The sequence below is a fragment of the Neovison vison genome, chromosome 1 (assembly GCF_020171115.1).
Source record: "Neovison vison isolate M4711 chromosome 1, ASM_NN_V1, whole genome shotgun sequence".
Lineage (NCBI taxonomy): Eukaryota > Metazoa > Chordata > Mammalia > Carnivora > Mustelidae > Neogale > Neogale vison.
Window position 1 is genome coordinate 129,473,088 of NC_058091.1, and position 14,247 is coordinate 129,487,334.

The window sequence follows — 14,247 nt, forward strand, 5'->3', positions numbered from 1 at the left end:
CATCTTCAACTTTGAGAAGCTCCCAGATTTAGGAGGACCTTGGTTTGAACTTGGCCCTTGAATTCTGCCTTTTTTTTTTTTAAAGATTTTATTTTATTTATTTGAAACAGAGAGAGAGAGAGAGATCACAAGTATGCAGAGAGGCAGGCACAGAGAAAGAGAGGAGAAAGCAGGCTCCCCGCTGAGCAGAGAGCCCGATGTGGGCCTCGATCCCAGGACCCTGAGATCACGACCTGAGCCGAAGGCAGAGGCTTAACCCACTGAGCCACCCAGGAACCCGAATTCTGCTTTTTTAATGACCTGTTCATATTGCCTTCTTTGGACCCGATCCTGGAACCTACTTCCTCCATGGCTCCCCAGGAAATTAATTGTCCAGACACATAAGACTCCATTCCTTGACTGGATACATCCTCAGATGAGCACAAGGGGGCCTGTTTTTCATGCCCCCAGCTTTGGATGGAGGGAGTGGCAGATGGTATGCCTTGAAGAACAAGTGTTTTGTCTCTGGCTGTCTCCAACAACAACAATAATAATAATAGTAATAGTAATAATAATAGGCTTTCTCTGGCTTTTACTGGCAGAGGGGCTGTGTTCAACCACTGAGTTCCTTAAGGCTGGTGAGATACGCCAGACTTCTTCCTACCCATCTTAATGGAGGCTTTTGCTACCTTTATAATGTTGGCACTAGGACAATATTCTCTGGGGTAGAACATTCTCTAAATCATAGCACTAAGGAAACTGGGCTGTGCTTCCAAGCCCAAGAGAACAGTGCTCCTGAAATAGTATGTTATGTAAGTGCTGTGTTTTGCCACTGCACAAGAAATTGTTCTAGATAAAGTTTATTAAACGTGGCAAGAGAAAGAAGAATAGGTTTTCATTCTATGAGTGGTGAAGCTGGGCTCCTGCCAATATCACTTACTGTGTCTGGGGAAAGCCGAGGGAGACACAGACAGGAGCTGCCTCATCTCTTTTTCCAAAAAGCAAAGAAAACTAAATATAGCCAAGTGGAAATGATAGCACCTTTGAAGGTACTGGAAGGTTTAAGTTATTCAAATCTTCCAAGCTGATTCTAGCCCACACATTCTCTTTAATCATCAATCTGGAAAGTATGCCTCCCATTCTACTTGGAAAACTTTCTTTGCAATCAAGCCTCCTAGGAGTGTAGTCTGACCTGCTTGATCAAGATCTAAAATCAGGTGGCTTTTTGCAACACGTTGCGATTTATTTTATTTTATGATTATTATTTTTTTTTGCAATTTATTTTAGATTGCAGTTTGCAACCTATTGCATACAGTTAAGTCCACCTGTCCCTAGATCAGTGACCGAGAGGGTTAATGTATCATGCCATTCCAGCCCGCCAACTCACAGAAGCTCATTTTCTTATTGGATTAGGGAGAAAGGGGGAAGGAGATGGAGAGATAGGACTCTTGTGAGGTGGTACAGGATGGTGCTTAGTGAAACCTGAGTTAGATCACACCTCACTTCTGCTCAAAATCCTCTAGCGGCTCCTCCACTCACTTGGAATCAAAACCCAAGTCCTTACAGGGCCCCACAGTTCTTGATGTGGTCTAAATCATCCCCTCTCTCTTGCCACCTTTGCTCCCAACTCTGGTTTCTTTGCTACTCCTTGAACACATCAAACAGGCTCTGGCCTCAGGGCCTTTGCATTTACAGTTTCTTCTGCTGCAAAGCTTGCTCCTTTCCTTCTGCCAGGTTTCTGTTAAATGTCATCCCATTAGAGAGGTTTTCCCTGATCATTCCACCCCCGCCAACATTCCTCCCTTCCCTCACCCTGTTTTATATTTTTTTTATGTGCATTACTAAACTATTATGGGACTTTGTTTATGGCCCAGCCCCACCTCTTAAGACCACAAACCCCTTGAGGGTTGACACTTGTGCTGTGTTCATGGCTATGTCTCCAGCACCAAACAGCATCTAGACATTAAGCAGCAAATAAAGGTTAGGGGAATGGATCTACAATCCTGTGATGTGGGTGGTATTGTTCCTATGCACAGAAGAGCTCAGATTAGTTAAGGAACTTGCCTTGGGACCCATAGCCTGTAGGTGACATATCACGCCTAAAATCTCCATTTGTCTAATTCCAAGTCTCAGTTTCTCTAAACTGTACTGTTTGAGTCCTTTATACCGACTACTCTTGTCTTTAAGTATTCCCCTTCCTATCTTGAGGGATAGGAAAAGTGCTAGATCTCTCAGCAACACCCCCCCAACCCAAAATGTACCACGATGATTTCCTAATTGTTAGTCACGTGACAGTAGCTCTGGAAATTTGTTGCCCTATGGTTGGGTAGGTTTCTTGGAACTAGGATTCTTAGGAATGTTCCCCATTTTTCTGGGAATATCTTTCTAAAACATTACCAGGGTACTGATTGCGGCTTGGGACAGCCCCCGAAGCCAGAAAGCCTGAAAACAACTGGGATGTGTGAGTCAGTCATCCCCGAGGGCCGTATTATTAGTCTTGCTTGCCTTCACGTTGTGAAACTCGTTATTTGTACACCTTTAAAATTTTTTTCTTTTTCTTTGCCACATGTCCGGCCAACAGAAATCTAGTGCTCTGAAGGGTTCAGGTCCTGAACCCTTGGCCTGGAGACTGGTTTCTCCTGGTTAACTCATTTTACCAGTTGTGTGACCAACTTCTGTGCCCCCTAAATACTTGTACCCCAAGAACTGAGATTGGTCAAAACTGCAATCTCCAAGGTAAGCTGAAGTCTGTTGAGCCCAAGCTTGCTTAAAATATCCTGAAGTTACACTGAAGGAGAGGCTTTGCAAGGGCATGTGTTTGAAGGAGGCTGGGCAGTACCAAGGATGAGAAAGAGACCCCATGAGAGGTGGCAGAGAGAACAAAGCCCTTCAGAGGCTCCTGGACAGCACGTCTCAAGTCTCTAGTCTCTTCTCCCAATGGGGGGGTCTCGCCTGTTCTGATATATCAGCAGATGAGTTTTCAGAAATGGTCTATATACAGAGCTCAGATCTTTGACCTTCTCAATGGTAAAACAAAACATATCATTCCTGCTGGGGCAGTCTCCCCAAATGTTACCTGATGTGGGGATAGAGATATCAGCAGGTGGGGTAGGGGGGTTGCTTTCTGACACAGGGAAGCATCGCAAACTTTCCTGGGCACTAAAAGCCCCTCGGGATTTTGTTACAATGTAAATCCCGGGTCAACAGACCTGGGGTGGGGGCTGACAGTCTGTATTTCTAAACTGCACCCCTACCCCCACTCTGGTTGTGGGGGAGATTCTGATGCTTCAGGTCCTTGGCCCATACCTGGAGTCGCAAGAAGTGACATTTAATTATCATGACTCGGGTGGGGGGGGTTGCCTCCAGGACTTGAAAATTGCAGTGTTCACGTCTACGCATGAGAGGGGAAGCTGGAATCTGAGGCCCTCTGGAAGAAAGGGGTTCTCCTCTGGGGTTCATATTCCTGAGCTCTGAGGTAGAACTTCAACTTTGACAGGAAGTTATTATTATTATTTTTTTAAGATTCATTTATTTATTAGAGAGAGAGAGAGGGAGAAAGAGGGAGAAAGGGGGGGGATGGGCAGAGGGAGAGGGAGAGAGAATCCTCAAGCAGACTCCTGCAGAGTGCAGAGCCAGAAGCAGGACTTGATCCCACGACCCTGAGATCATGGTCTGAGCCTAAACCCAGAGTCAGACGTTTCACTGAATGAGCCACCCAGGCGCCCTGACAGGAAGTTATGAATGAGCGACAGCACCAAGCCAGACAGGGAGGCAGAGAACAAGTTCCTGGGAAAAGAGCCCCCCTCGTTAGCTTACGAGACAAGGGCTCCAGCGTCACTTCGAACGTCTCCTTCTTGAATTCCGTCTTGGAGACCCCCGTGTAGAAGACAATGTTGCCCGAGAGATAGGCCGAGAGGGTGTAACGGTTGTGGCTATTGTTCTGGAAGGTGATGGTGAGCTTGAAGTCTCTTCCCAGCACAGCATTTTCCACTTCAAAATTCATGGTCACATCAGACCTGGGTTTGAGGATGCCATCCGTGTTGATGGGCTTTTTAGCCCCATACATCAGGGCAGTTTCCAGGGCCAGTCTCTCCTCTTCTTGGCCTAGGAGAGACTCAGAGATTATGACAGGGGAAAAGAAATGCAACCATCCAAGAGAAATCATGAAACACTCGGCGCTCTAAGCACTGTGTGCTCTACTCATCCGTTGGCCTCTGTAAGCCACTGACTGCCCTTTGAGACAGGTTTCATCATTATTCCAAGGCTACCAATTCTCCAAAATCAGGTTTCCGGGGAACTGTGACCTGCCTGGGCTGCCGAGTGGCATTTCCAGGGCTTATCTGAAAGGGGGGTGCTAAGGGGCTGCTCTGGGGGCTGTTTCTCCAGGGCTGCTGCTTTGGGGTTCTGTGGGCAGAGTTGGCCCAGTCGCACTCTTCTCAAATGGTAACACCAGTTTGCTTCCCTCCCCAAATCCTAGCTAGAATTCGGGGCTCTCTAAGCAAAGATTTTGGCCATAGTTGCATCTTGCCATTCCATACTGTGCTCTACGAGTTTTCTCCTATTCACAGATCTTTCTGATAAGACCTGTCTTCTTCGTTGTCTCTCTTTCCACGTGGGCCTGTCCCACTTGCTACTGCTGACCTGACCTCTGGGCAGCTGCTGTCCTGTCCCTCTACTCCTTCCCCTGTTGCCATTCCCCCCTGACAGAGTGCAGAGATCTCCCCGGCCCCCCTTTTTTTTTTTTTTTTTTTTTTTGCATATAGTGCACAGCGCCATACACTCAGATCTGGCAAGTTGTTAACAAGTCTTCCCTGTCAAAGGGCTCTAAGGTCAAATTCCCTTAGGGAGCACTGGGTTATCTAGTGCCTCCAGATAGATGTTCACTGTCTGGATTCCAGCCTATCAGACATTCTGAGCCTGAGCCCTACAGCGAGGAATTTTAGTTAACATAAGACTTCCCAAACTCATCTGATGCAAAACACGTTTTTTGTTTGTTTGTTTTTGTTTTTTTGTTTTGTTTTGTTTTTTGAAGAACGCCTATTGGCACCTATTGGCACAGCTATTGGTACACTGAAGTTCTAATGCATTTGAAGATGTGTGTGCCTTTTTTAGGAAAATGTCTTCTGTGGAGTATCCAGGGTGATGGTGGAGAAGATGAAGGTAGGGACAGAAGGAGAAGGGGTGAGTTCTGGAAGAAATGAACAGTAGCTTTGGGCAGGTGTGGAAGCAAGAAATACAGGTACAAGTCAGACCTCAGGGCTCGCTCCTCCTGGCTCTGAGCTAGGCTGACGTTCCTTACAGAGCTTTGGACAAAATGCTCGCTTGAGGGGACAGAGAGAGTCTCTGTTCTCCTTACCATGTGAATACCTTTGCGTACATCTTGGTGCATTGTGGAAGACACAGAGGCAAATTCTTTGACTTGTAAAAACTAGTCATGGGAATGGCTAGCAAAAAAAGAATCACCTGGAAATAAAAGTGCAAGCTTTTAAATTCATTAATTTTAAGATAATGCCTTCTACTTTACTTAGCAATGAACTGCAGGGCAGATGAGGAAGTCAATTAACAGCAACAGCTATCCCTGAGAGCTAACTCTGTGACAGGTATTGTGGTGAAGTGTATACTGGGCATTGTCTCCGTTAATCCTCAGAGAACTCTACAAGGAAGAGGCTATTATTGCTATCCATGTCCTTGTTTGTAAAAAAACAGGAGGGGGGGGGCTACTTTCATCAGAAGGCTTTTAGGAGGTCTGGAGGCATGCATAAGAACTGGTACTTTTTAAAGACAGACAGTGCCAGTAGGTCTTGCAAACAAACATGAATGTGTGTATGTGTTAATTTCTCTGATCATCAAGATTGCAAGAATGTGCCAGGAGCAATTGGTCTAGGACAAGCATTGGCCAGAGCACATGTTTATAGATCAATAGGAGGGAGACATTATCTCCCTGTAAAGGGAAGGGGGGGGCTATTTTAGGGAAGGGAAGGGGGTGAAATATTTTAGCAGAAAGCACCTGGCCAACAGCTCCTTGGGAGAGCTTTATTGATGATTGCTTTGGATGGGCACCAGATATGCATTTAGACAAAATGCAGGAGGGGAACACCAGTACCAGGGACCTACCTGGCAGAGAGGTGCCATCCCGAGGGAGAGAGGCCGAGCTGGCCCAGATGAGGGGAAGGGGCAGTGGAAGGCTTGTGGCAAGCCACGAGAGACTTTCTATGGCATCACAGAGGAGCCTCCGGTCTCCTCAAGGGATCAGCTTCCCATGAGCAGGGGTTGCCCGCCAGTTGTTCCAGGAAGCACAGGCCCAGAATAGGAGGCAGGAACATCAGGGTTTCCCCAGAGCTCTGCAGAATTCCCGTCTCTCTGCAGCTGTGCTTTACGCTCTGACATCTTACATAATTCAGGGCCATGAATTTAGTGCTGTGGGAGAATGATCTAAAGCCAGATTGTATTTTCTGAGATTCCTCTGCAGCCTGCAGGAGCAAGGTCAAAAGCATCTTTCCGTTAACCGGGATGTAATGAAATTGCCCTTTTATGTTTGATAAGCTTCTCATTGTTCAGATTTTTAGCTCAAATGTCACCTTCTCAGAGAGCACCCCCTTCCATCACCCTGTGTAATGTGTCCCCAAGCCCAGTCCTCTCATCTCTTCCTAACACGTTCCCTGGTTTTTGTCCTTTTCCAAGCACTTGACACTGCATAACATTATTTTCCTCACTAGAACCTATCTCCCTGTCCCCAGGACCTACGACCCAGCCTGGCACAGAGGCTTTGAAAGATCAAGGTTTGGAAAAACACTTTGCTTTCATCCACAGACAGAACTCTCATCTTTATAATGGATACGAGATAGTCCAGTTTGGGGGTATGTGATGTGCATTTAAATTCACCTGTGGAAGTGTCACCTGCATTAGCATTTATTTGACTGTTTGGTGCTGCTTGAGCCACCGTGATGTCCAGGCACTGTGTTAGGCCAGATGAGAAGCACAAGCCTTCCCTCCCTTGTCTCAGGGACACGTGCAGAGGGATCGCTATGTGTGTCCATCACAGTTGCCGGGTCAGATGTTTGCCTGTGGGGCAGGGAACAGGGGGAGAGACTCAACAGCCCCTGGGGGCAGGAAAGACTTCTCGGAGAGGTTTTTCTCTCGGCAGTGAGAGCAAAAGCATGAAGAAAATGGCAGCCTGGCTCTCAAGAGGACCCTGAGTGAGCAGCTCTCTGGGCTGCTGCCTAGGGAGCCTGTGGGTGTGGTCAGGAGGAGGAGCTGGAGGGTCCCAAAAGGCAAACAGCAGAGGCTTGGTGAGCTCTGACTGAAGGGCCCTGCAAGGCAACAGAGGAGATCAAGAGCTTTTAAGCAGTATCCTAACAGGCTCAAATTTATATTTTAAATATGTGACTTTGGCAGCAATGCACAGGTTAGACAGAGGGAAAGAGAGGATGTGGCGGGAAGGTAGCCTTGGGAAGTAACCCAAGGTAGCCAGGAGAAAAATACTCATACACTGACCAATAGTATGAGTATCATGGTAAGAAGAGAATTACTAGCAGGAGCAGAAAGTAACTTTATCGGAAACTTATTCTGTATCAGGCACTATGCTAAGGGCTTTCCACACCTGATACCACTGAATTCTCAGAATGCCCACATATAGAGAGACAGGAAAGGAGATGAATTTGAACTATTTCAAAGGGGACATTTTGAGAGTTTGCTGCTTGACTGATTCTCGAGTTGCTAAACCTGGGGGGACTGTGGTTCTCTTCACTGGAGTCTGGAGTAGGGGAAAGAGATCCAGGCAAGGGAGGGAGTGAGAGAAGGTGACATTCTAGAAGGGTTGGTTTCAGGTTTCTACAGGAGACTTAGGGGAATGTGAAGCTGAACAGAGAAGCTGGGCCAGAGACACCAACGGTGATGGGGAGTTGGGTAATGAGTAGATAGGTGACTCAGCCACGGAGAAGGAACATAAAATGGGTAGGAATGAAGCTTGAGGAGTGAGCCTGGAATGAGTACCATTCAGAGGTGAGGGGAAAAGAGGAGCTTAGAGTTACAGAAAGGTTTAGAATAAAGAGTCAAGTAGGCTGGGATGGAACTCAGAGAAGTGGTGTCCTAGGAACAAAGAAGAGAGAGAATTTCAAGATTCGAGGGGTGGAGCAGTCGCATCAGAAGGTACGAGAAGGTACGAGAAGCTCAGGCAAGCTGAGATCTGCAAACATTTATTCCACATGGCAATCAGGTGGTGCTGGCAGTTTTGAGAAGAGGAGCTTCAAGGGGCACCTGGGTGGCTCAGTCAGTTGAGTGTCTCTGCCTTTGGCTCAGGTCGTGATCCCGGAGTTCTGGGATGGAGTCCTGCTTCCGGCTCCCTGCTCAGCGGGGTGTCTGCTTCTCCCTCTGCCCTTCAACCTACTTGTGGTCTCTCTCACACTCTCTCTCAAATAATAAAAATAAACAAGACCTTCCCCTCCCAAAAAGAAGAAGAAGAAGAAGAAGAAGAAGAAGAAGAAGAAGAAGAAGAAGAAGAAGAAGAAGAAGAAGAAGAAGAAGGGGGAGAAGAAGAAGAAGAGGGAGAAGAAAAAGAAGAGGAGAAGGAGGAGGAGGAGGAGCTTTAGGGATCTGGGGCTGGGGACAGAATCCAGGGGATGGTAGGTGAGAAAGGAAAGGAAAAGGCACATAATGGGCTGCCAAGGACAGGCAGCTCTTTTAAGATGCCTGGCTGTGGAGAATGGCGGGAAGAACGAACGGGGAATGTTTGGTGGGGAATATATTGCTGAAAAAAGGTTGCCTTTTTTTTTTTTTTTAAACACAGGTGACACCGGATCCTGCTTAAATGCAAATGAGAAGGAGCTAATAGGGAAGGAGACATGGAAATACAAGCGACAGAGGGAGTGATTGATGGAACAAAGAGGAAATGGGATCCAGACACCATCATAAAAGAAGACAGATGGCCGCAGAGGTTTTAAGAATTCTGGTTTTCAAAATTTTATAGTTTCCTTATCTTACATATTTGAAAAAAAAGTGTAAAATTAATATTAAGCTTTAATTCATCCACATGAAAAATGATCTTTTCACAATTTAGTTAATTAAAATAGTTAATCCCTGAATCTGATAATAATTTCTTCTCTATGTTTTTATTCATCTCCACATTTTAGTGGCCACGTTCAGCATTTATGGTTAGAGAAATTATATGAGAGATTCAATAATGAGAATCAGAGTGACAAATGTGTGACCACGGATGCCGGCAGCCTTTCCTAGGGGCCCGTGGCAACGTCTATAATCACTCAGTTGGTCCCACCAGATTCAGGCATGGTCTCTGAATCCTTCTGTAAAATCGCTCCCCACTTGGTCATTCCTAAGGTCAGAATTTAAAATGTAGCTGCCATTCTTGATTAAAAGGCTAATTAACCTCCTGGGATCGAACTCCAACCCAGAAGCCAGGTAAAGAGTCTCATAACTATCTATGCAGATTTAGGGGTTCTTTTGCTTGGACCAGACCCCCACACTGTCCACCACCCTGAGCCTTGTGTTCTCGCCAAACTCTGGAAGCCTGTACCTCAGCTATCTTCCTCATCTGGAATGGGCACATGTTACTTCTTCTAATCTGGTGTCCAGCCCTGGTCTAGTTCCAACTCCTCTTCTGTTGGACTGGACTTTGGTCCTTTCTCTTCTGACATTCGACCCTGATTTGGTCTTCACTGTCACCTCCACGGATGACAGCTGATGACAATGGCGCTCTGCCGTGTGGTTTAGAAGAGTCAGCTGGTTGTCTGGATGGCTCCCTGTAGGGCCACGGCTTTTTCTCTACACTGTCTGTTCAAGACTTCTTCCACACCAGGAGTTTATCCACAATCCCTGATGGGCTGCCTTTTCCTGGAGAAGTCTCCCCTCGTAGTGTTTCACCTGGCCAGTTCCTGTTTCTCCTTTTGTCTCAGTGAGCCCATCACTAATGTCCTTCAGGATTCCAAGTCTGATTTGGAAATTCCCTTCTCTGTGCCCTGTTCTGGGCACCTGCTGCACAGCATGGTGAGGGCTTGGTTCCTGATCATCTCTCCAGCTAGATGGGGAGACAGGTCTGTGTGTCTCATCCCTACACAACAGTGCTGGGAATATGGTGGGGGGTTAAGAACAAGTTGTTGAATGGATGAATGAATAGATTATGGAATGTTGCAGTTAGTTTCTTTCTCTCTCTTTTTTAAAGATTTTATTTATTTTTTCTCAGAGAGAGATAGAGCGTGCACAAGCAGGGGGAGTAGCAGGCAGAGAGAAACGGGCTCCCCACGAGCAGGAAGCCCTATGCAAAACTTGATCCCAGGACCCTGGGATCATGACCTGAGTGGAAGTTAGTGCTTAACCGACTGAGCCACCCAGGTTTCCCTCTTTCTCTTTTTCTATGGACTTTTGTTTTTCCTTTTCAAACCTTTTTGCCCATAACTCTATAACAAGAGGGCATTACTTGTTTGCTTTATTGTACTTACGGGTTTTTAAACTCTCATTTCAGGAAAAAGCCAAAAAGAAAAAAAAAAACAACACCCCACATTTGTATCTATGTTGTGCAATGGATGATAACCACTAGAAGAAAAGAATGAACCATTTCAGAAATACAGCAAAAATTCACTAGTTCAGGTGGCAAAAATCCTGAATTTCTAATACAATGCGTGAGAATTCTCAGTTCAGCAAACTTTCTCTTTATAGTGCAAATTGCTTTTTTAAATAAGAGCAGAGAGACTATCTAAAATATTTAAAACAAATTCTGCCCTCCTTAGCACTTCAGGAATACTGATGAATATTTAGGTATATGCTAATTACTTGTCATTTCTCTCCATTCACTAAAATAAATGCCACTCCTAAGAACTGCCGCTGGTGAATCATTTGTAAAATATACACCACATTCCCCATCAAGAAACCCAAACTCCTCTAACTCCTGTCCACTACTGACCTTGGGCAGCTTTGCCTCTAGCCACTGGCACTCTGAGCTTGATGTTTTTAGAACCCTAAACACACCGACTAACTCACACCTCCCAGATGCTTTTGGTCGTGTTCTCAGTGCCTGGAAGCCCCCATCTAGATTTCTTTAACTGTAGCCTGTGATTTCTCTCATCCTGCTCTGCTTTTTCTGAAACTTCTGGCTGGACTGAGTGTCTTTCTTTTTTGCTCCCCAAACACTCCACATGATGATCCTATCACTTTTCCAGGAAGAGAAACTGAATCCTGCTCACCTTGGGGATCCCTGGCACCAAATGTAATTCCAGACATTAGAGTAGGTGCCTGGTACTGACTAAAATGGCTTTGAACTCCACAGCTCCCTTGGAAGCTCCCAATAAACACTATTAACATTAACATTATTTTATGATTGAAATGGGACTTTGACCTAATGGACCTGAATTAGTGAGATCACACTTCCTGTTGATATTGTATTATCTATCTCAAGGGACTTCTTTGATAATTCAATGGAACAATGCATGTAAAAATAGTTTGTTAAGTACTAAACAGCAGTGAACGGTTGTTTAAATTTCTGTTATTGAACTAAAGTCACATTAGTTGCACAGTGTTTTCTATTATTGGAAGTTAAGATTCTTCCATGTTTTTGTGGGCAAGAACTAGATTGTGTTAAAAAAGACATGACTTTAAACCAGATCGTCTTCACAAGTGATGCAAAGGGGAATTCTGCTCAGAGCAAATCAAGAAAACTACAAGGAGAAATTGTGGGTGTGAGATGTCTCCCTCATGAAAATTTAGGGTATTTTCTCCAGAACACATTTCATAGTGACAGTAAGTAATATTAAACAAACTTGGGCAACTGAATCTTCATTCAGGGGCAGTAAGTTACCTTCTTGGAACTTGTATGTATCAGTAATATCCTTTATGCCATCTCCTCCAACTTCTTTGGTCACAATCATTTTCCCAATGTGAGTGGTATCAACAGCTTCAACCACATGAGTGCCATCTTTCTTGGCTGTAATGTAAATGAGATCACTGTTGACCTAGAAACAGGAGAAGAGAGCGTTAGCTACCCTCTGAAGTTCTTGTCATCAAAATCCCTCCGTGGTGTAGCCGTCCGGATCCCTAGAGCGGACATGTTCTTCTCTTCAACAACACTGGGATTCACAGGGCTGAATTTGTTTAAAAATGAACCTGAAGGATAAGTTAGCTTATTTTAGTCATCAGGCATTATAAATGAAGAGTATTTGGATATTGATTGTTTAAACCTCAATCACTTCTTTCTCCCCTTCTTCTTGCTTGTGAATTCTGCCTCTTCAGAAAGGAGCCCAAACCATCACATCCATTGCTCACTTTCCCAGACTGCTCTTAATCTGGCTGTGGCTTTGTGACCTCCTTCTGGGAAGAAGAAGAAATCTGCTGGGTGGCTTCTTGGAAGGATTCTTCTCTGTTATAGAAAGAGAGGGTTTGCCCTTCCCTTCCTGCTTTTCAATGTTTTCACGTGAAGTGAGGTGATGCTTGGACCTTCTGTAGCCACCCTGGGACAGTGAAGAGAAACACTGCCAACAATACAAAGATGGCCATGTAGAGAGATAAGAGGCATGTGAGGACTTAACAATTCTGTACAATAAGTACTTGGGGGGGGTGCTGAAGATACCATGAGAGCACCTGGGGCAGTGGGGTGGGGCGGGGCAGTGTGGGACGGTGGCGAGGAAGTAACAGCCAAGTTGAAAGCTGGAAGATGCATGGGAGTCAGTGAACTAAAGGGGCTCATGTTACTTGTTCTTACCAACCAACCCACAGAAGCTCACGAAAGAACACATGCGTTCTTTCCTTCATGGTTGGGAATACGCATTGTGGGGAATACGCATTGTGGCCATGCATATTTCCTTCATTATGGGGAAGATGTCACAGGTGTAGGCATATGTCCAAACTCATCATGATGTATCTATTAGATATGTACAATAGTTTACATTAATCATACCCTGTTAAAGCTAAAAGGAATAAAGAAAAAAAATGGAAAAAGGAAGGGGGTGACAGGCAGAGGGACTGCCCCAGCCACAGTCCCGAGAGGACGGATCAGGGCCAGGCTGGATTAGCTGCAAGATCCTTGGGTTCTGATCTTGAATGTGTACTTTTGGAAAACTACCTTATCCTCTCTGAACTTCAGTTCCTGTTTCTATAAAATGAAAATGGTTATACTTGTTCTGCCAATCTCATAGTAACGTGTTAGTGAGACAGCACCAAGCGAGCTAGGATCTATGTGAGCATGACTTGTAAACTTTAAAACAGAGTGAAAATGTAGTGGTTTTTATTAGGTAAGGAGGAACTTGATGATAAAACCCTAACTTTCAAAGTTGGGGTTACAAAGAGCAACTTTTCTCTACTGTCTCACAAAATGTTCTGAATTTACATGGACTCTGACCTCCACTGAGGTGAAAGCAAGTAGCCGACATTTAGGGAACAGCTACAAGGTTTCAGGGACACTTACAGATTATTTAATCTAAACCTCGCAGCAATAACCACCTGTGAGGTATGTATTCTTATCCGTGTTTTAGAGATGAGTGTGCCAAGTGGGTTAAGAAAGGTCAGCAAAGTGTTGGTGGTCCCATAGCTGGGAGCTGCTAGAGAAGAAAACCCTGGGCTAGCCCATAGCCTGTTCCCTGACCTTCCCCCTGGGCTGGCCCATTCCCTGACCTTCACTGTATGTTGCTTCTCCCATACAACCCTGCTTCACCTCAAGGACTTCCATGAGGTGGGGAGATGGTTTCATGCTTGGGGTACAAGTGGTCCCATGCATGGGGCTCAGATATCTGAGGGGTGATAAATGGTGACCTCATTCTTCAGCAGAATAATCCTGGCTTTGTGACACTAGTCCTAGGATGTGCAAGACCAAAATAGGAATTTAGGAATCAGATGGGCCATGATAGGGTAGACATCAGGAATATTTGTCATTTTGGGCGGGGGGAGGAAAGGAAACTTTAAATGAGATTCCTGAGGATTTTGGCTTCCCCTCTGGAGAAGGCCATGGGAGCACAAACAGCCTCCTCCTTCACTTGCAAATTATAGCAACAATGCTGATAAATATCCTCTTAATAAGAACCCTTACTTCAGTTTATAGTTTTCCAGGGAGACGAGGGTAAATATGACAGTGGCTAAATCATTGTCTTCTCTTGAACGTAGAGCTTAGGAAATTTACTTGGGCTAAAATCTCAGGCCAGTCCAGCAACACTGTCCCTTGTGGAGAAAGGCTAGGAGAACCCACATACGAAATGGCTCTTGCATATGTATGTCATGGGGGTGTGGAGAGAAAGTATTCTTTCTGATCAACATTAGGAAACTTTCTTTTTTTTT

General features: G+C 45.3%; 1 protein-coding gene across 1 annotated transcript in view; it reads right to left on the reverse strand.

Annotated features, from left to right (window-relative positions):
- F13A1 (coagulation factor XIII A chain) overlaps positions 1-14,247 on the reverse strand; it is a 171,775-nt gene that overhangs the window by 22,945 nt on the left and 134,583 nt on the right. The window contains exons 11-12 of the mRNA XM_044258396.1: positions 11,783-11,936; positions 3,796-4,083 (exon numbers count right to left, since the gene is read on the reverse strand). Of these exons, the coding sequence (XP_044114331.1) occupies positions 3,796-4,083; positions 11,783-11,936 (442 nt within the window). The remainder of the gene's footprint in view (positions 1-3,795; positions 4,084-11,782; positions 11,937-14,247) is intronic.